The sequence below is a fragment of the Corvus cornix genome, chromosome 2 (genome assembly GCF_000738735.6).
Source record: "Corvus cornix cornix isolate S_Up_H32 chromosome 2, ASM73873v5, whole genome shotgun sequence".
Taxonomy (NCBI): domain Eukaryota; kingdom Metazoa; phylum Chordata; class Aves; order Passeriformes; family Corvidae; genus Corvus; species Corvus cornix.
In genome coordinates this window covers 56461507-56484793 of record NC_046333.1, presented here as the reverse complement: position 1 = coordinate 56484793, position 23287 = coordinate 56461507, and the positions used below count along the sequence as shown (strand labels likewise).

The window sequence follows — 23287 nt, the reverse complement described above, 5'->3', positions numbered from 1 at the left end:
CCAGACTTTAACTTTACCTGTGAAAATGGTCCAGTAAGTGCTTAATTTTGTTTACACTGAGCTATAACCCCAACACAGGGATAAGCAATACAGGTTGACCCTGGATAATCATGGATCTGCCATTTCCAGTGCTGCTCAGACATATGGGGGTTGCAGCAGCTGTGTCACAATTCTCCTCACCTCTGCCATAAAAATACACAAGTGGCCCATGTCATCAAAGGTGAGAAGTTAGGACACAAAGTATAGAATTGCAAGGGTAAATATTTATTCACGAACATGAGGTATACCAGCCAAAATGGGGCACCATGAATGTGGCTTTACACAGGTTCTTTCAGCCTTCATATATTCAGGTACAACACAATTTGACTAATCACAGACACCCACACTGATGATTAGCAATCATAATAAAACTTTGCAAAGCAGCTATATTTTTGCAGGATCCTTGCTGCTTGTCTACTGATCCAGATGACCCTGGAGCAAGTCTTGCCAGTTATCTGTGATATGAGATGACACTGAGAGGGTTTCAAAGACATGTCAGAGAGGCTGGGATGCTGGTGGTTATCTTGGTTGTCCAGGCACATCCTTTATTCTTCATGGACAGCTCTAAGCTTCCAAGAAACAAAGGCATTTACTTCTAGGGCCAGGTAGTGTTTTTGTTTGTTTTACTGAAGCATGAACAATACTACAGCATCCACTAAAATACCACTATTCTATTACATTACAGTATATAGTGTATACATGCACTAACATATATATTAACTAAATTTCACACTAGAAAGACTGACATACAATTGTTAGGGAAGGGAATTTTTGTTACAATTCCCCGATGTGCTGCAGCTGTAGGCAGGCAGTGGAAAGGCATTTGGGCTCGCCACTGTCCCTCTTGCAGAGGGATTCTCTGGTTCGTCTTCTTCCCTTGTGCCAGCACAGAAGACGGGCCCCGTGTGTCACCCCTTTGCCCGGTTAGGCTGTCCTGCAGAAGCAGCCCTCACCTTTCCACGAGCCCATCAAACCCCATCGAGGATCTGTTTTCATCTCACGGACTACGAGCCACGTGCACTGACCACAAATCGTGGGGCTCTTTAGGGCCTCTGAATTTAAAAGCAGCCGCGGGTGTCCGACAGTCGCGGTGCCGGGGGCGGCGGCAGAACAGGCCCTGTCCTTGCCCTCGGGCCGCCTCACGCGGGACCCGCCGAGAGGCGCAGCCTCCTTTGTTCCCGGCGCGGCCGCCTTTCCACAGCCCTTTTATTCACCGCTCCTTTTGTGCTGAGCCAGTTGCCAGAAGATGGCAGCAGACGATAAAATATCCCTCAATTTTGGTCCCAGCTATTGCCCACAAAGTCCCCTTGAAAGACTTTTACAGCAAGGCTTCGAGTCGCTGCAGCAAGCGGTGGGCTACAAACCGCTTGTGCTCAACTCTCGTAGTTTTTTAAATCGTCGGGTTTATAGCAGCAGGTGGAAAACAATTTTCTCTTTAAAGAATGCTCAAGTTTGGTGACAACAAAAGCTGGAGTCATGCCAAGGGAGCAAGAGCCAGGAACACAGGCTGGCCAGCACCAGGGCTTAGGGCTTTGAAATCACCAAATGGTTCGGGTTGGAAGAGACCTTTTAAATGTCATCCAGTTCCAACCCCTCCACCATGGGCAGGGACACCTTCCACTAGATCAAAGTCCCATCCATCCTGGCCTTGAACTTCTGCTGGCATGAGACCTGGCAGCAGTCAGCCCTGTCTTCACAAAAGGACTAACAAGAAAAGCAGTAAATCTCTCTCAACAGGTAAACGATTGGATCTGCTGTAAAGTCTTCACGGTTACATCTGCAGCACCCAACCAGACACTGATGCACAACATTTTGTGGGTAAAGCAGGAGGAACATGTGGCTCCATAGGAAAGCGACCATACCACATTCCCACCTGCTAATGCACACCCCGTGGGTTAGGTCTGGCTGAATTTGCAGTGTACACAGCATATTTTCACAGCAGTTCAGTAATCACAGAATCATAGAACCACAGAATCATACAATGACCTGAGTTGGAAGAGACCTCAGAGATCACCTAGTTCCGACCCCACTCCCATGGGCAGGGACACATTTTACTAGACCAGGTTGTTCAGAGCCCCATCCAACCCAGCCTTCAACACTTCCAGAGATGGGGCATCCACAACTTCTGTGGGCAACCTGTTCCAGTGCCTCACCACCCTCACAGTAAAGAATTTTTTCCTAATATCTAATCTAACACTGCTGTCTTTCAGTTTGAAGGCATGCCTCCTTGTATTGTCACTATATGCTCTTGTAAAAAGTCCCTTTCCATCTCTCCTTGTAGGCTCCCTTCAGGTACTACAAAGCTGCAATAAGGTCATCCCAAAGTCTTTTCTTCTCCAGGCTGAAATAAATCCTTCTGCCAGGGTGTTAGTGAGGTCTTTGGAAGTCCTCAGCACTTTCTCCCAGCTCTGCTGTGTCTGCAGAACTCTGTATTTGAGATGGCAGAAGATTTTCCTATGAATACTAAAGTTAAGTCTAGGAAATTCTTTGTTCTTACCAGTACTTATGGGATTACCTGACATGCCAGCTCTTTTTCTCTCCATAAATAATACTCAAAAAGGCGTAAGTCCCAGTGTGGCACAACAACTTAGAAGTAATTTGTATTAAATTATTACATTTTTAATGTATTTTGAGACTTGCTGAAATATGAAAAAAACAAGTATTCTCCATTTTAGCACCAAAATATATTAAAATGGGTAAAGTTTTAGGAAGCTATAGCATCTTCAGATTTTGTAATTGGTGCCTGGAGCACTTCATCTCAGATACTGTCAGAAATTCTGTAATTCCTAAAAAAACACTGGGAATGCTGATCTGTCAGGTGAACAGTCTGGACAAATTTGAAGAGAAACTGGTATTCTCACTGGGAATTGGTACTGTGCTGAAATGTGGACATTCTATTAAATTATTAATTTCTTCCATGTTCTATATGAAGTTTCATTAATAACCCTTGACTTATAAAATAGCAGAATAGTAGGAAAATAACTAGCTTTTTTACCTTCATATGCAATAGGCTGAAGAGATTCCTATTCAGAACCTTCATGTAAACTTGGACAGTTGTGACCAATTATAAAGAAATATGTGCTATAATAGTTCTACATATATCAGATACAAATAAATGATCTTCGCTAGAAATTAATCTTTGTTGGTACCTCAAATATCAAGTGCCAATTTGAAGCTTCTGGGTTGCTTAACTAATTAGCTGTATTAGTTGCAATCTTACTTAAATTACCTTCCTTGATATATTAGGCCTGCAAAATAAATTATTCATCTCACAAAACTTAGCAAAAGAGTCTTGCCTCTTCTTAGCTGCAGTATTTTCATCAAAGCAACAAACACATACCAGGGTATTTGTCTTAATTTATTCCATTATAAGGAATAGGCTCAAACATGCCTCCAAAAAGATATGTGGAGCTTACAATTAGTCAAACTACAAGCTGTACTATTCCAGCATTCAGAAACCAAAGACACACGTCTCTAGAAGGTCTGTGTTACTGCAGTAGCACAAGAGGTCTGTGCTTTAACACATTTGTATGAGTTATTTTACTGTCTTTTCAGCAAGATGACAAATGTTTGATTTTGAAAACAAGAAAGCACTTTTGCGTGTTTGACTTGACTGTGTCTGACTGAAGCATGCTAGCAAACCCACAATTATTCATGTATTAAGTGAATACCTGGATCATATGCATGGAAGGCTTTAGTGTCTGATTTCTTCCGTCACCTCTTACAACAAAACTCAACAAAATTTACTTTCATTTAGAAAAAGATGCTTGCTGTACAGACATTTGGTGGGACACTGGTTGCAATGGTTAATACAGATTTACCTAACTTCACAGCTGCAGATAGGGGTTAAAAATTACATTTTCTTCTAATTGTTTCTTCTTACATGGGAACATTTCATTTTCATCCTCAGAGTCTGTTTTGTCATCAGCTTTGATACTTTCTTTCATTAAGAGAATAGATAATATTCTATATTCTATAAGAGAATAGAAATTTTAGCTGTTACATAGGAACTCAATTCTAAAATACTCATCAGTTGCCTCATTTAATAATTTTTCATACTGCTATGCTTCACCAGTGATTTCCAAAGGAAAACAGATGCAAAAAAAACAGAAAAAAAACCCCAACAAAACCACCCATGCTTCTAAAAGCATGTTTTCCTTACATCTCTAGCTCACCTACTTTTTAACCACCAAGCCTCACCGTTTGTGCTGTAATAGCATCTGTTGTGCTCTGCTTTGAAGGAGACAATGTTTGTCTCTTTCTAAAACACAAGCTGGTCCTAACATAAATAACACACCTAAGTATCCCTGCGGTGAAAGTTTTTATAACATGCAGTCAGACTATCTGAATACAATAGACCAAGTTCTACCTGAAATTTGAGTTGACTTCCACTTGCTAACAGCCAATTAACATAATTAGGTAATCCTCCCTCAGCAGTACCTACAATGGGTCTGTGAAATCGGGAACTTTACATATTTTACCTGAATCACCTGCCTGCTGTAAGCAAGCCAACCAAGCTGCACTCTGGGAAACTGCAGTGCCAAGGCTCAGTGCAGATGAAGAGGAGATGGTAGGGGATAGAGCTGACACAACAGACTGTGACAAAGGCACAAGTAAGCTAGGCATTAAGTGAACTTCATATTCTTTGTGCAAGCTCACACTGAGGTGGAGGTAAATCTGTTTGGTTACCATGCACTATGACACGTATATACTGAGGCATTTCTGTACTGACAACACCATCTGCCACAGGACTCCCACTCAGTTCAGTGAAAGCAGGTGCATGTCCTGGTCAAATAAAACTTTCACCATGGTCATCTCTCAGATAGAGGTGTCTCTTATTTTCACACTTGATCCCTTTAATGTTCACTATAATAGAAACTGTTATCCTGCTAGGTAGGTTTTGTACAGCAGGTCATGAGCCACGGAAGAACTGTTGGACATACTGTGATGGTGATGAAAAATAGTCAGGTCTTAGTAAACACCCCCTCTCCCTTGCCATTGTCTCTGATGGGCAATATGATTTGTCTTAAGGTCAGAACACTAGGTGGGAATTGCAGGAGGAATGCTTTGAATGCTCACATAATCAATGTATTCCAGAGATGGGAGAGTTGTGGTGATTGCTATTGACTTTGGTAAACATCAGCCTGAAAAAGTCTATAAAATGCTGTTGAAGACTGGGCCAGCTGAGCAAACTGGTATCCCGAGGTTGCAGCTTCCTGGTGAATCCCCAGCTCCACAGGGAAACCTGCAGGGTATGTCCAGACCTAAGATAGGGAACATATGCTGTTGAGTGGGTGAGTAAAGGTGCTAAGATCTGGTAAAACACAAAGATAAAACCCTAAAGGTTTTAGGTGCTTTGTAATTCTGAATTCTGCAATGCTAAAGACTGCAAACCTGTTCATTTGTAGCAAAACCTGCTTATATTATCACCTTTTATACCTGCTTATAGTATATATTGCATTGACAACATTTAGATGCTGTGTAGGCAACCAATCTAATAATAATAATCCACATAATCAGTGTCGTATTTCTAATGCCTGACCAAGAGTCTTCTCTCTATCACCCTGCTACACATACATAACAGAAGGTACATATCCATTAACAGGAGGACTACTCCTTTACAAATTATGTTGACCAAATGCAGACATTTAAAACTAAAAAAAACCCAAAACAACAACAAAAAACCCCCAGAAAGTGGCATGGTCATTGTATTGGTGCTAGGAAAACATCTGACTGCTGTCAGATACTTTTTTCTTAGAAGATGGATCTGGGAATCTTATGTGATCCGTATGGGAGTCTTTCCTTCTAATACATATTTTTGTTGAATAAAATAAACTAGAGTTGCATAGTATTGTTATTAAGAAGTATTACTGAAGGTACGACACCTGAGAATACACAACATCTGTGCTCCTTACCTGTTGGAAGAGGTTGTATCATCATCTTATGCCTGTGATAGTTTTTTAATTTTTGCATACTATTTGCGTATGTGATTTACCAGCAGCACGTTGTGATCTGACAGCCCTCCAATTCTGGCTTCAGTGGACTCTGACAGAATCTGAATTTCTTAACTAGAACTTTGTGATTATCATACATGGTCTTTAGGCTTCATCTTTTGGCTTCACAGTCCACTAAAGCACTACAATGACAGTCACCAGGCATACATTCTCTGAACCGTGAATAAAGGAAACAGAAGAGGTAGGAAGAATGTGGAATTTCAGTGTTAGAGAAAATGCTGTAGATGAAGAAGCCTTTGTCCTTGTCCACAGACAAACACAACTGAAAATTAGGTCTGATATTCGAAGCTGGTTCAGTGCCGTTTTGTATGAACATTTTCAATAATAAATTTAATTCTAAATAAAAGTAAGACTAGGCCAAAACACCAGTTCTTCCTGTCCTGGAGAATGTCCGATCTGTATTTTTTACTTTGTTCACTTTGCACATGTTGTCAAAAGCAGTTTACATGTTTGACTTATGTGAAATCAGTGCATGTTAAAGAGTTATTCAGCACTTTCTTACATTCTTGGGCCAGTGAATGTTATTAGTCAATTCTGAGAATTAAGCATACAAGATGAATGCCTTTCTGTAACTGAAAGTTTAATTGGCTAACCAACTTGTGAATTCCAGTCAGCTTGCCCTGCATGAATGATAAAATAGGAATTAAAATAGTTGAAGTAGGAAATTATACTGTATGGGTTTGGGTTTCTTCCCCTGTTCTTCAGAGAAGAGTCCTGTTCTTCCAATGTTGAGAGGATATGGAAATACTATTTCCTGGGATATTCTATCGAGTAGTAATTTCCACAGTATTCTATTATAGTTTGTCAGTATGGTTTTCAGGACTTCCATAGTCATTAATTAGATGTTAAGATAAAATCCACTAGAATTAGACAGATACAAGTCTGTAAGTAAAAGGAAAATTAGGCCCATCAATTCTTAGCATTAACTCAAGAACCCATTTAATTATAGGATTTGGGAAGTTTGCAATTATCTTCTAAATTGTATATTTACTGATAAATTATTATCAAAGTGTCACCTGTGTGTGAAATTTTACTGACATCTGATAGCTAGTTCTACAACAGTGGCCTCTAACAGTCAAGAGGAATGTCACTGACACAGAAAATGCGATTTCTTTTTCCTTCAGGGGTCCTGGGCCTTTGTAGTTGATAGGAAAAACTTCTATTTGTACAGGCTTTGAGGAGGTACTTTATTTTACTGACTTAGGAACATGTTTTTAAGAAATGAACTCAAACTTTTATTCCTATAAAAATCTTTCCTCTTTAAATAATCCTTCTCATTTTCATTTGCTGCTTTCCTCTAGAACATGATTTTCCCGTAGTGAAATGGCAAAGTCTGAGAACTTAAACATATGGCTTGCTTCAAATATGAAACAACAGATAATGCAGACATTTTTCATTCCCTATGGTGGATGGTGTTTTCTTTTGACATAAATGGTATGTATTCCTTTTTGACTAAAGGTTAAGAACATTGTTTTGTAAAGACAGGAATGCACATTACCTGTACCAATTAACAAACTGTTTCAGACTTTTCCATGAAGTGTAATGTGGAGGAGGAATGGAAAATCCTTTAAAATGTCAGACTGTACGTTTAGTTTACTTTGGTAGTAATATGGGTGTGGCATTTTGTTGCTAGGACACCTCATTTTTTTTAAACTTGTTCCTCGTCAGTAATACTGTGCAAATAATGTTTTCTTTTGTATTTTTTTGTTTGTTTGGGTGTATCCAGTCTTTGCTGGAAAATTCAAGCAAGGAAAGAACGTATACTAAAGGAACCATGTTCAAAAGATCAGCAAAGCTGAGATCTAAGTTAATTCAGAAAGATTTTGAATTTTGCATTTAGTAAAGGAGCATGATTCCAAATGAAGAATAAGGAATCCGTTCACATTGCAGCTGGTACACGTTCCTGGGAAGCCTTTTTTCTTCCTTTGTGTGTAAGCCTGTGCCATCCATCGTACCATCACAAACGGAACCCACCTTAGAGGGAACTGAAAGAAAAAGCACAATAGGACCACGTGATACAAATTGCTATTAGCCTTTCAAGGCACACACTAAGTAGCATATTAAATTATCTCAGAATATTTCTTTGTATTTGCTGAGGTATAGAAATTGTATGAGCATTTAATTGCCACGTGCCATATTCCCCATTGTGCTTTTAACACACTTCTTCCAGCCTGCCTGGCACGACGAGTCCATGGTAAGTAATTTTAACAAGGGGGGCTACAGATCCTTTGTTGTCATCCTTACACAGTCTGCGGCACACGCTCGGGAAACTCGTTCTATTGTACAGCTTTAGATCGAGCTGTAGGATCCCTGCAACTGAGTGAGCCGTACGCAGGAGCAGGATACCACCTGGAAAATCGGAACTGCCAGAATTAGCCTTCTAGCCAGAGACACGGGATTGGTGGGGCAGCAGAGCTCGGGTGCTGGCTGTTCAGAGCCCCGTGTCGCAGCCCAGCGAGCGCCGGGAGCCTCGGCAGTGCTGCTCTTTTTTGGGCAGCGGGAGCCCCCCGCCTCTGCCCGCAGGGCACGGGGGTGTGGAGGGGGGTGTGGAGGGGGGTGTGCCCGCCGGCCCTGTCCGCGCCCGCTGCCCCCGGCGCCGCCGCTGCCCTGCAGGGACCAAACCCGCTCCTCCGGGGGCGGCTCCGGCGGGACTTGGCGGCAGCCAGGCGGGCGGGGGTCGCCGGCAGGCAGAGGCGCCGGGAGCGGCCGGGGCTCGGGGAGGAGGGGCTGGCGGCGGCGGGAGGAGGAGCGGGCGGCCAGACGTCACTTTCCCCGGCCGCGTGTTTACGTGGAGCTGAAGATGGCGGCGCCGGTGGCACCGCCACGGCAGCTGTCGTCGCTGTGAGGCGGGACGGGACGGGACCGGACCGGACCGGACCGGACAGGACAGCGAGCGTGTACGCTCCGGCTGAGGGGAGGGCACGGGGCAAGCCCTTCCTTCTGCTGCCGGTAACACCCTGCTCTCCCGCACAGACACCATGGAGGACGAGGAACGGCTGAAAAAGCTGGAGGCTGGGAAAGCCAAGGTAGGAGGAGGAGGCGGTGGCGTGGCCGGGAGACAGCGGGGTGAGGGCGGGGGAGGGTTGTCAGTGGGGCCAGGCCGAGCCGCGCGGTGCGGCGGCGAAGCGGGGCTGCGGCAGGGGCTTGGCGCGGGGCCCCGCCGCGAACAAAGCCGCGGGCGGAGGAGGCGCTTTGTGCCGCCCGCCCCGCGCTCCCCCGCCCGCCGCGGGGCCGGGCTGCGCTCCCGGCCGGGCGGTGGGTGCCAGTGCCCGGCGACACCGGCCCCGACAAATGGCACGCCACAGGTGCCCGTCACGGGGCCGGACGGTGACAACCCGGACAGCACCCGCTGCGGCGCCGGGCGGAGGAAGAGCCGAGGAGGAAGAGGAGAAGGAGCGTTAACCTCCTTACCCTTTGCAGCCGAGGCGCGAATCCCGTTCACCTCATAAGCCTGGGAAACCCCGTGAACCTTTAAGGAAGTTTATAAAACCGACAGCTGTTCCTCAGTGTGGAACTAATGCCGTGAGAGAGCCTTAGGAGGCAGCGGATTAGCGATGCCTCCAGTGGTGCGGGCTGGGAATGCCGTGAGTCACCCGCGGGACCCCGCCGTGTGCGCCGGCATCCCGGTGCCCGCAGAGCCGCGCTGAGCCGTCACCGCCTCGGGGCTGTCAGGCGGCTCAGACGCTGCTCTGCGGGCTTACCCAAGGGTTAATCGGGGAGCTTATCATTTTACCCTAAGCGTGGCTCAGTAACACACCGGCTGCACAGCATTTCGCCTTCTGGGCACCAGACCAGACTACACTTTAGGAGGACCTTTTTTTTACTTCAAAGAAAGCTTTGGTGTGGTCAGTGAGATAAGCTAATTAATGGCATTTTAGATAAAATTAGTGTTTTGGCCTTAGGTATAATCTATTTCCTTCCTGTAGTCATAGTTAAATGATAAGGCTTCAGAAGTTGGTCAGTCATTCATGCTAAAGATACGCATGTAACTTGGCAGAATCTAATAGTACAGGCAAAATGAAGACAAGCTAAAGATGAAACTATGAAATATCATTGTCTTATTTATGTGGACTATGGAAAAGATATAGTTCATCTGCGAAGTATTGAATAGGTATTTTGCTGTATTAGTAAAAAACTTCTTAACTTTGTGTGTTTCTGTTTGGGTTCAAAATGTCCATTGGGAAGCTCTCCTAGATGGAGTTGTATGCTTATATAGGAAAACCTGTTCCTTAAATGCTTAGTGCAAGAGTGGTGTTTGCACCTCATTATGTAGTACTGGTAAAATACACTGGGACAAATTAGATCCTGGTGGCAGTACATTCTGTCACAGATTGGCTAAGTGTTTTGATAAACTAGAAAGTAGTTCACAAAGAAAATGTTTGGAGTAGATTTGCCAGTATTATAAATCACAATGAAGAGTTTATCAAGAGAATTTAGATTTTTCTGCCCTTATTGGCCTGGGATTAACACAGAAAATTAATGACAGTTACTGAAAATCGAACCAAAGAGCCAGGACTCTAGCAGGAGTTCAGTGGCTTCCTTCAAACTTTGAGAGAAGACATGTACACTTTACTAATTTATTTGTATTTTAAGAGTACTGTCATAACTTTCACTATTGTTCTAGTCTTTTCTGTCTAAAACCTAATGATCTTGTATTTGCCTGAAGACTTTAGTATTCTATGATTTCAAACGTCCCCTGTGATTTAAGTCTTTATCACTCTTTAAAACTATACATGGTTTATGTGAAAAGGGACTATATAAGCAGTGAGTTTTTTCAGATTTTTTGTTGGTGTTCTGTGTAACATTTGCCCCTTTTTTACATGTGAATAATATAGTTAAATGTGCTGCACATTTAATTTAACATTTAATGAGATTAGGTCACAGTCTTTCAGTGACAAATGTCACTGATAAAAGCAGAAAAGAAGAAATTGTGTTAGCAGAGAATGGAAGCAGGGGTTGCTCCTGCAGCTGTTTTTCTCTTTTTCAGACGCATTCACGGTAGTGTAATGAGTGCATCTCCTAAAATTGCTTGGCTCTAATGGATATTTTCTGCAAACCACAGCAACAAGTATCCAGAAAACTTTTGAGCTTTATCACTTGAGAGTCATTTAAATTCTGAGAAAATATGTTTAAGTATGTGTTGTTACCGTGGCAAAAAGTGCAGGTATTGCTACACTGTAGATACCTTAAACCATCCACCTGAAGTTACAAATTTTAAATAAGATGTTTCATAAGCTGCAAGATGAATGTAGGAATTTGGGAGTCTGGTAAAAGATGCCATGAAAGTGGCTGGTACATTGCTAACAGTGGACAGTATTCACAGTTGAGACCTGTATTCTTGCTTCGTTTGGGTTGGTTTTTTTCTTGTAAAGTAGGTACTGCTAAATCTCAGTGTGTGCATATTAAACCGTATGAACTTTCTTGTAAAGCAACCATTTGGTTGTTTTCTGAGCATAATATCAAGTAGGCAAATGTGGAGTTTGGTTTTGTGCGAATTTATCTGCAATGGAACTTTTTCTTGATGTCTTCTAAGACACTGTCCCCCCACGTACATCTTTTACAGAGAAGTGTATTAAAAGCGGATTTTCTGAAATGAATTTTCTTCTGAGTCCTCCTTTATTGTTACTGGAAATGAAGAGCTGCATTATGAATCTTACCTTGATTGAATGGTGCTAAGTGTACTCAAGCCTGGCAGAATGGGTCTCAGTGTGAGCACACAGCCTTTGTCAGTACATTATATGGAAAATGGAATAAAAAGGTCTTGATGGAGGCTCACCAATATTCATGTGTACCTGTTGATTTTCGGAAACTACACCAAGTCTGCATTATGAAGCAGTTTGCACCATATGTTGTTGTTCTGTCTGTTACAAGCCCGAAAAGGTAAGGGAGGCACAAAGTTAAACACAGTAAATTACATGCTCCTTTTTCCAGACCTGTAGTCATTCATTTTCTTTTGCCACAAGGTAAATCTGCTGAATATTATCCCAGCTTCTATAAATGTCTGTCTCCCTTCCATTGAAATGATCTCTCTGTTCCTCTATAGAACTCTCTTCTCCCACAAACAGACCGGTTCTCTTATCTCATGATGTCATTATTATGGAGCAAGAAGAGTGTTAGAAAGGCCAGTTAAGGCAAACAGTGTTGACTGTGGGGGAAAGTGGAAGGGAGATGTGTGCCAGCAGCAGAAATACAGATGCATGCTATTAGGTTGATCAGTGCCCTAAAACACAGTGACATTAGAAATCCATCAGATATGTTTTGTGCCTTGCTGAGGAGATTCTAGAATAGTATTGATGGCCTGAGACAGTGAATATGTATCTGGTCTTAAAAAAGACTACAGGGGATGGTGTTTGAAGATCTTGATATGACATACTATATATGGATTCCTGTGTGCATCAGTCTGCTTGGAAATCTCATCTAACATTAAAGGGGGTACTATTTATTGTAGTTGGGTTGGGTATTTTAATTTCATGTATTTATTTAGCAGCTTAGTAGCAGGCTTTTCTTACCAGAATATGGCACTATTTTGATCAACTTTCAAAAACTACAGAGAGTAGTTTGCTAGCTTCAGAATAAAAATGCCAGCAATTGTATTCCCTTGTCAGAAAGGGGCTTGAGGGTATTTTGGTGTAAAGCTTTTGAAATTTACAAAAATATTTTAATTTCTATGTGCACAGACATATGTGAAAGGCACAGCTATTATAACTGGCAAGATTGAGATGAAGATATCAATACCAAGTTTTATGGAATGATCCATTTTACAGTACTGAAATTTAGTTAGCAGAGTATTTAAATATGTGTTTAAATTTCTAGTGAGCAAAAGGCACTCCTTAGCTGTGGTTTTTTGCTGTGGGAGGGGTAAGCAAAGAGACAAATATATTTCTTAAATTCTCTTGGGTTGGTCTAGGATTTCAGGTCTAATGTTAGAAATACACAATTTACTGCCTTGTTTTTCAAAGCTTTTATGTATGTTTGCAGTGTTCTAAGAAACTATGTAGTTGTTGGAGAACCTGAAGAAATTAGTGAGTTCGTTTAGTTCAAACACTTGAGAACAGAGAGAGAGAGGCTGTTACTGCTTTTGATCTACACCAGAAGATGACTGAGCAGATGGAACAGTGATGTCGGTTGGGGAGGCTCTAATGGCTCTCAGTGGACAAGTATTACAGGTTGTATAACTAATTTGGCAAGTTAATCTTCACAAATTGAATAGTCAAAAGAAATAATTACATATTTTGTCATCTGGTCGTGCATGTAAATATTTCAGATGGCTGAAGATGAAAAGTATATGTATTATTAAAATAGCATTGTCTAAGAGTCTGGGAATGTTTGCTGTTTGCATTGTTATGTCTTTCTTACTCGTTTGAGGGGAGAAAAAGATTTTACTCACTTATCTCTGGCCTCTTTGGCCTGAGTTGTTTTGGCATTCTTAAGGAAAGGTTGATATGTTGAGGTTTTTTTATATAAAACACTCAAGCAAGCATGGAATAATTCTGTGACTCAGTGATTAAAGCTCTAATTTAAATCCCCCAGAAGAGCTCAAAGTATAGATTGTGTGTAAAACAAGTACTTTTAAACTCCCTGTAATTTACCTGAAGAGGAAAAAAAGCAGTATCTCGGTGGTTATTAAAGAGGTTTTTGTCACTAAAGTCACAGATCACAGAATATTTTGAGTTGAAAGGGGACTACAAGGATCATCAAGTTCAACTCTTAAGTGACTTAAGACATTTACGTATGGGGATTGAACCCACAACCTTGGTGTTATCAGCACCATGCTCTAACCAACTGAGCTAACTTCAGGGTCAGTCAAATTAAATAGATTTAAAACTAACATGTCATTAAAGAGCTAGGCTACTCACACATCATCTTTTGCTTTCAAGTGTAGACTTGTTCATTTTGTTTATCCTGTCTGCCTCAAGTAACTTGAGCAAAAATAAACAGTTATGGAAGGACGAATTTACTTTTCAGTCTGTGTTTTCCTACTCTGCTTTTCTCTTAAAAGAACTCATATTTTCCATATCACAAAGTGCTGATTTCATCATAAAGCCCTAATCATCATGGTCACTGTTCATAAATTGTGGACGGAAGAAGCTTTTTGAGTTAAAAGTTCACGGAATGGCTGTAGTGCTTTGTCTATATCTGAAGATGCTGGTGTGCATTAATGGACAAGAGAGGAAGCAACTGGATCTCAAGAGTTTCCTGGAAAGGTGTGGGAAAGCTTTGGCTCGAGAGTACAGTGACTCTGTGAAAAAGTACTGTAATGAAGAACAGTTTATTTGAAGGAGCCCTTTTTCTTGCACATGAAGAGCCTCAGAAATTGTATCTAGTTCTTAGGCATTCCTTTATTGCATTGGTAAGCTATTTGTTTTTCTAGGTCCTTCTCAACTTGTGAGGTTTGTCTTTTTTTTGTTTACAGGCTTCAATCTGCTCACTCCTTTGCATCTCTGTCAATTTTAAATGCCAATAATAGGAGGTATGTGGAACTGCGTGTGTATATTTTGGTTATTAACATGAGTAAGCTTAAAAGCTTACTTTGTCTTGCAGAGAAAATCACATACATAAGGACTGAACATTGCCCTGGAGAGAAAACACGTGGTTTTGAAACTTTTTGAGTAAAAGAAGATAGGACAGAAATTGAGTAGAGGTGAGAAAGGAGCAAAGTGTGAGGTGTTCAGCTTGTTGTGCATGCATTTATTTTTGTTCAAGACAGTGGAAATCTATATAATTGATTGCTAATAGGGTGATACATAAGCTTGGATGAGATCAAATGGAAATCTTTGAGACCATTTTCAAGACATATTGTATGAGTAATAGCAGAAAAATTGGTATGACTAGTTTAATTTTTCTTTTGAGGATAATAGGACTATCAGCTCGTTCCAGTTTACTTGGTGTTCTTTTTGCTTTGAAAAAATAAAAAGAAAGTTTAATTTTTTTTTCTCATGTGTTCAGATTTTTTGTGGACTGTATTGGGTTTTTGTTAAAAAAAGAAAAAAGGCACTTGCGTTGAAATCTGGGATTCCAACACTCTTTTAAATTGAAACTACTAGAAGTCTTCCTATTTTCAAGTGTGGGTTTTTTGATATCACTGATCTCCATTTCCCTCATTCCAGAGATCTGTTCTTGCTTTTGATACAGGGCTTGATTATTGGTTTTAGATGTTATTATCAATATATCCTTTTGTTCAAATCTTTAAAATAGCTCTCTACTTTCCAATAGTGTTGCAAGGTAGAATGAGCTTTAATTTATACTTGCTTTCTTCTGGGAATGCAGAGAAATACCACTTCAAAATAATCTTTGGTTTTTTGCCAGTTTAGAGAGAATTGTTCTTTAATTCAAAATGCTAGCGAATTTCGCAAAAATAGAGAAATAAGTCAACACCATATTGTTAGTAGCACTGTGCAAGCAAGAAATGGCGTTGTAAAAATGAGTTTTAAAATGTTTTCTCGTTCCTTGTGTAAGGAGAAGGAATTACAGAAAAGAAAGCACAAAGTTGCTCTTTGCCTACTTTCAGGACTTTCTTCATTTTAGCACTAGTCTCTCTCTCCCTCATTTCTGTGGTCTTCTTTCGAACTACTTATTTTCTTAGTATGCGTGTTGCAATAGCAAAACAGAGATGACTGCAAAATTTGTTTCCCTGTTATAACAGAATCTAGACAAGTCTGTTTGTTGGTACTTATTTGGAAATAAGCTTGATCACCACCACAGATTCATTTTAAAGAGCTTTCAGTAAATTGTGTTGATACTTCAAGGGAATTAGACTTTTTGGCATATGTAGGTGTTGCCAGAAAATCCTGTATTTTTTTCCTGATAGGAAATAACCAATCAACTAGGTGCTTTTAAATATTGAAAAAGGTGTTAACTGCAGACTAATACATGGTTACTCTAGCATCTTAGAGTTTGGAATAGTGAAAAATCTGATGAAAATAAGGACAAAAGAAAAAAGTGCTGCTTAAGTAGGTCCAACTTTGTTGAGCTACTTTATATTACAACGTAAGATTATATACTAGTAACCCAGTTGCTGGGAATCCTAATTTAGGGTCTGAAAGCTCTGTCTTAAATATCTGCCCCATAGGACAGATTTCAAGGTATTTCTATGTATTTGTTTCAAAATAATTTTGTTACTGATACAAGCTAACATGTTACTTTGAATTTGGAATGATAAATGTACCACAGTTCAACAAAACACAATTGATAATTACAGTCTTTTTACTGCTATGCTGAAACATAAATACATCTTGAAATTTATGTTGATGAGATGCTTGTCTGTTGACTGCAAAGAGTGGACACACCCTATTGTGTTGATGTTTCTGGTGTTCATGTTTGTGGAAGAAAACCTTAATCTTCATTTTCCCATGATTTCTTGAGAAGCCAACATTTTATAACTATCTGTCCTACAACCAGTGGAGAAAAGACTGAAGAATTAATACAAATGTTCAGACTTCTTAGAATTCTTACTTTCTTGGAAGTGTGGAATGAGTTCTCCTGCTTCCCTCCTCTTCTAAAAAGGAGCCCCAGTAAGCTTCCAGATGGAACAAATTCAACAGTTGTCAGCTGGGCAAAAGAATGGGGGACTCTAGATACCAAACAAAAAGTTTAGGGTAGTGAGGGAGTGATGAAATCCTGGTTGTAAGAACACTGAGTTGTAGCATCATGGCAAAACAAAGAAGAGGTGGTCTCTTGGACTATGCTTCTAAATCTCAAAATATGAAGAAATTTAAAAATTCTTCACAATGGGAGATAATAATGGTAAGGAGAATATATACCTTTTTTGTGATATTTTCAGAGGAAGGCTTAGATTTGATGAAAACTGTATACTGCCATGGCAAAATTACAGCATATCTCTGGAACTGTGGTAGCAAGAAAGACCTGAGAAGCTTGGTGGAGTTGAGGAGATGGAGTAGATGGGATTCTGGGACTGAAAATGTTTCTGTGCAAATATTAATAAAATAGGTGTTGCAGAGAATAAGCAGAGTAAATTGCACAACAGTTTATTCAAATTTGACTTCAGTGTTAGGCTGTGATTTGCTAGAAGAGGTTATCCCTTGATCCAGGTTTTGTTTGCTGACTTTTTTACTTGTCATTAAACTCTTCTCTGTGAAGAAACCCCCAGTATCCAACCACAAAACAAGGGGAAAATATTTAAGTATTCCTAAATCCATTTAGATTGTCTAAGGGAGGTAGGTGATTTAACATAAAACCATATGTTTGCATATACATATACTCAAATAAATATTGAGAATATGTATTTTCAGTTAAAAGGTATATAGGAGAAATGTCTTACTATACCAGGTAATGCTTCATAACAGTGATAAGAAAACCCTGTCGTGGTCTGTTCAGTTGTATGCTGTGCTAGCTAGCCTAGTTTGCTGTGTTAAAAGAAATAAGGGACATCCTGATACAAGACTTCTTAAAGATGGATGTGTTAGATTTTCTTCGTTATTTAGAATGTATTCCAGGAATTCAATTTAGCTTTCTTAAAAAGAAAAAATAAAAGAACAAAAATCCACAGACAAGTCTGCAGTTTTGTGAGCAATATCAGTGTCTTTGTGAGCTTGCTTTTCTCATGATTCAGCACCATGTAAAAAGTAATAAAAGCCTGTCAAAACAGTACAAGCCTGTCAAGCCTTGCACACTGAGCATGAAATTCATGCAGTTGGTTCTTCCCTTATGGCTGCTCTGCTCCTCACAGAACTGTTTCTCACAAGCTGCAGTTTGTGGGCTTTGTTCTCACTCTGTCCATTCAGTGCCAGACATGCCACATGGTGGGAATTAATGTAAAAGTGATATAAACAAGGTGGGAAAATGATGAAGCACAAGTGAGTTTGACTTGTTCTAAAGTATTTGCAATTTACTAAAAAAATAATCAAAACCATGAACATTTCTTAAAATGAAAATTTAAGTTTTACTCAGTTTCTATAGGGAGTTGAAGCACAGAGGTGGCCAGAATGTCTATGAATAATTGCTTAAAAATGTATCGAAATTCTCCAGACTGCTTTTGAAAACTCAACACAATGTTCCTGAAAAGATGGCATTGACAACTGGATGGAAGTCACCGCATCACTTGTGTTTATTAACAAGGAATGGCTATCAGTTCCTGCTTAGCTTGAACTGAATTTAAACTATTGATCTGTATCTGAAAAGCTGATTGTCTTTTTGCCAAAGATGTAGCATCTCAGATTCTGTGCCAGTTGGTGGTTGTCAACTTGAAAAGAACTATCATCTTGTCTTGGTTATTAATAAAGTATTATTTAGACATAGTCTGTTCATTCTAAAGGTGGCTCTTTCAGGCTTCTTGGTTAATGAGAAATTAGATAGACACAACTCTTGAGGTCTTGCTGTGCCTTTATATATTCTCTCTACCTGTTGGTTTTATTTTTTTCAATTTTTGATCTTTAAATATCTCTGTCATAACTACATTTTTACTAAAGAGGAAAACTGTAGATGTATTTTACGTAAATGCAACTAAATCGGTTTCCTCATAGGAGGAAAAAGTTAAATTTACATGAATCAGGTTAATGTAAACAGTACACAGAGACTTAAAGTAAATCAGTAGTTTATGCTTTTTCTAACATCCAAAAATACTTTCTTCAGCCCTTCTCAGCCAATATCTAATAAACTCTTCTTCTTTATTTAGTATAATGAGTAAATGTTACAATGCAGGAGGAAGGAAAAATATGCGTTGTTGGGCAGTGCAGGAGTTCTGCCGATCAGGAAAATCATGCAGTGGGCAGCAGCCCCCTTCTTGAAGCATCAACACAAATGACAAATGCTTTTGTGATTTAAGTTTTCTTGCATTAGCTACACAGAGAAGTCTGGACAAAGCCTCTTCAGATACAGATTCTCTCCACGCAGTTCTTTATGTGTTGCAGTATTGTTGCATCTTTAAAGCCCTGTGCTCTAGAAATGGTAGTTTTCTTTAAAGTTAACTGATTAGGATTTGCAGTTGATTATTTGCAGTGTGTTGTGGAAGAATGAACTATGGGAGATGGAATGAAGTATTGATTAGGATCCCACAGGAAGCAGCAGTTGCCTGACTACAATTTTCTGTAGGAGTCTAATCAGTATTCATGATTTTTGAGAAACAGTTGATTATCCTCAACCTTGGCCCCCTGGAAGCTACATTGATGCTTGATAATACACTGTAACCAGGGCTGCAGTTATCCTGCAGTTGTCAGTAAGACTCTGCATATACTCACTAGGGAGTCTCAAAAGACTGGCAAAGATTGCTCTTTAAATGAAACAGACTTCTCTGAATGAATTGTCAATATTAAGATCCTTGGGGATCTGCACAGCTGTTAATAGGAGACTTCATTTAGGTAATAAAGCTGATCCAACAGAACTTGCTGAAAGTGTTAAAGATTTTTGACACTGTTTGACATCATCTTATAAGCAAACTAAAGACTTGTTATGTACAATCATCATTTCATGGTTACAAATGAATAGAAAATTGGACTTAGCATTATTTGTTCTAATGGCTGATTCTCAAAGTAGGTGATCATTCAGTCTTTCACAAAGCCTGTGTCACTCAGTATTTACATTATTAGCAGTGGAAAGAATCTGTGGTTATATGTACACAGTGCTAAACTGAAGGCAAACATGGTGAAGAGGCTTAGAATTCAAAATAATGTGGTACAAAAGGACATGGAAGCAACACTCAAGGCTTTTTTTGCCTCTTTCTGGTAAGGACTGTCCTTGGGCTTCCCAGGTCCCCGAGTTTAATGGCAGAATTGGAGCAGTGAAGTATTATCCACTGTACAAAAGGTCAAACTGGGGGCCACTTAAGCAATTCTGATGTATACACATTTACGGCACTGAGTAGGCTGTATCCCAACATCCTGCAGGAGCTGGGTGCTATTGTTACAAGGCTATTTCCTTGCTCATCTTTGAAAGGTCATTGCCATTAGAGATTTAAAGTGAAGCGGTGGAAAAAAAACAACCACCAGCTTCATCTTCAGGAGGGGTGAGAAGGAGTATCAGGATCTATAGGCAGGTCAGTCTGGCTGTGGACTCTAGGAAGATGATGGAGCAGGTCCTCCTGGAACCTGTGTTCAGGCACAGGAAGGCCAAGAGCGTGATCAGAATTTATAAAGGGCAAATCAATTGTCCTCTGTGATAAACGGAGTGTCTCAGTAGATGGGGAGAGAATGGTGGATGTTGTTTACCTTGACTTTAGGGAGGCATTTGATGTGATCTCTTACAAGCTATGTGTACGAACTGGAGATAGGTAGCTTGGATAGGTGGTCTGCAAGGTTGGCAGAAAATTAGCTGGACTGCTCTGCTCAGATTGCTGAAGCAAAGTCCAGCTGGTGGTAAGTAGTGTTCTTCAGGTGTACAGTTGAACGTTTTGTAAACAACCTGCAGAATTGGAGGGAGTGTGCCTTCTGCATGCTCATGGGTAATACTGCCTTAGGGAGAGGTTAATTAATTGAGGCATAGGGCTTCTTGTCAGAGACATTTTGACAGTCTGAAAGAACAGGCCGGCAGAAAACTCATGAAGTCATAGCAGCATGAAAGATGGTAGAAGAAAGTTCACACGCTTGCCCATTGGCAGAAAGGAGGAATTTTAAATTCCCATTTCATTAGTGGGCTCTAAAAGAAGCCTACAGAATCTTCTGGTGCCTGAAAGAAAGAGGTGAGGAAGGGATCCTGCATTTCACAGTAGTGGCCAACACTGTTGTTTTCGTATCGTGAAACAGAGGAGGACTCCCAAAATTGATTTCTGCCTACAATCCCAATTATGGATTTTTTTTGTTCTCATGACTTCTTTAAGCCAAATATTGCTTTTCTAATGTGGTCAACTTGGGTAGGTAATATTCTTGGGTTTTACCTGAAACAAGGTAAGAATAACTTGAGAAACAGAATTATGTTATTTGGTAGAATCATAGCTGTTATCTTGGGTGATAATGGGCTGATGTGATCAAATACTGATTGAGAAATTAAGGGGAGATAGAAGCCAACGGAGCTCTCTCTTACCTCTCTCCTGCCCCTCCCCATGTAATTGTTTCATTGCAGTATATATTGTGGTGGTGAGAGAATGGAGGAAATAGTTAGATACAAGTTTATTCTTCCCAAGCAACTGCAGTATGATTCTCCCTTTTTGTTGGGAGAGTCACATTCAAATACTTGATTTCACAGTGCCAGATTGGATACAATATAAACTTAATTTTAAAAAATACAAATAAATAGGCATATATTCAGTAGTTCAGTACTGTACTACATCCTAAGGAGCTGGGTTAATCCGTGCAACAAAAGGATTATATGAAAACTGCATTTTTGTGATGTAATGCAGCAAGATGACTAGCAATTAAAATAATTTATGATAGTGTTTCACTCTTCCCGTGCTCCCTAAAATAAGTGTGTATTTTTAGGTGTTGTCTTCATCTACTTAGTTTGGGGAAGAACACCTCTTTAATTTGGACCATTATGTCCATGTAACTAGTTGTGTGGGGAAAATGGACTTCAAGTGTTTTACTAGGAACCCACTTGAAGTGGGTTCCATTGTACAGAATTCTATAAAACAGGTGAAAGTAAATTTATTCTGGGGATTTTTCTTCAGTTGAAAACACAGATTTTGCTTATAGTTATTTCTTACATAAATGCATGTAAGCAAAAACATAAATGAGTCTGGTAATACTCTGGTAAAATCAAATATATGTAAGTAATTTGTATTTAGGGTACCATTATTAGAAACATTAGAATAATTACTTTTTGAAGCTTTGTATTTTCTCGTTTCATAGTTTAATGTTAATAGTTCAATCTTTATAAAAATGAAAAATGTCAACCTTAACGTTTAAACACATAAGACAATTAATAAGCAGAATTAAGTGTCTGTGTTACATATAAACTTGCAGGTTGCCAGTAACTTGATTGACAAGGACTGTGTGGAGTTACTGGCAGCTGTTGCTTCTGCATACTTTTGTATTTTTAGAGTTGGCTTCTAACTGGCAGGCACAGATGGCCATAGGTTATGATTTTTGTGTGTTTCTGAATTAAAGAAAACATTTATATGGTATGTTAAATTTTGTTGTCTAAATATCCTGTGTTAATTACTCCGTATGGGTTTTGATATTGATTGGTAAGTTAGAGTGTGGGATTTTTACAACCAACTATTTTTTGCTATTATGAAAGCAGTCTGTGCCAAGCTAATAAGAAGAACATTTGTTCTCATTAAGGAATCAATGTTATTTTGTGGTAGTAGTAGTTGTTTAAAGCTTTCTTGAAAAAAATTAATCAGATTTGACACCTTTACCTTGCTGATAATAAAGAATGTTCTGCCACAAAGTCAGAATAGGTTGTTTCAGTGGTATTAAAGTCAAAAGGTCATAAAGTATTAAGGACTGCTCTTACCTAGAGTTTAAAGTGCTTTTAGAGAAACCCTGTGAACTTCTTTTTGAAATACCAGGCTTGTTCTGCCCAGTCTATGAAGTTCAGTGTGGTATGTAACTTTTTTCCCCTCTCAGATTCCTGTTAAAAGTGAGGACTAAAGTCTGTATTCTAGGATGTGATAAATTACAGTTATGGTTACGGTTTATGGTTAATACAAAGAAAGCGATAATTGAGGAGAAACATTACCACATAGGAGATATGACAATAATTTCTCTTTTACCAGAAGCAGACTTGGCTCTTTCCATCTATTATTACCAAAATTTAGATTGAGATTTAGCCTTGTTTTGGGCTCAAGGAAAAGATAGACTCACTTTTCACTGCCTTATGGTCTCAGGAATGTTTTCCTAAGGTTATTTTCTGGGGAAGAGGGGCAGCATGTGAAAAAAATTAAGGAACAAGGCAGAAATTTACTAACCACCTGCCTGGTTCTAGTATTTAATGACATAGTTGCATTGCTTTTTAGGCTGTACCTGTTCTGGAAGACATTTCTTTTGAGTTGAGTATTTTTTAAGACCTAAATATAGTGCAATTAACATGCTTAATGCTTAACCGTGTTACTGTATTGCAGTTGTTTTCTTAAAATAGTTACCCTGTAAGAACTCCAAGGGATGGATTAAAGGCGTCTCCAGCTGTTGATTTAACTATATTTAGTCAAACAGCTGATACAACTATATACTTGTTAAAGAACAGGTGTTAAACCAGTTGCTTTAAGAAGAAATAAATCAAAGTTACTACGTAATCAATGCTCAGATTGTTAGTAAGTTTGTTTTGGTGATACAGAAGGCAACATACTGACATGTGTCTGATGACACTGCTGCTTTCCAAAATTTGAAATTCTGAATAGATTAATG

The 23287-nt window shown here is 39.7% G+C and overlaps 1 protein-coding gene across 7 annotated transcripts in view; it reads left to right on the top strand.

The window, feature by feature from the left end:
- Positions 1-8816: 8816 nt before the first annotated feature.
- The window catches only part of AKAP9 (A-kinase anchoring protein 9), a 105590-nt gene continuing 91119 nt past the window's right edge, over positions 8817-23287 (top strand). For 5 of the 7 annotated variants that reach the window (XM_039549301.1, XM_039549299.1, XM_039549297.1 and 2 more), the window contains exon 1: positions 8821-9079. In XM_039549301.1, the coding sequence (XP_039405235.1) occupies positions 9032-9079 (48 nt within the window). In that variant the 5' untranslated portion in view covers positions 8821-9031. Of the gene's footprint in view, positions 9080-23287 lie in introns of all 7 variants that reach the window. The other 2 variants (XM_039549296.1, XM_039549302.1) reach the window with 2 other exon arrangements.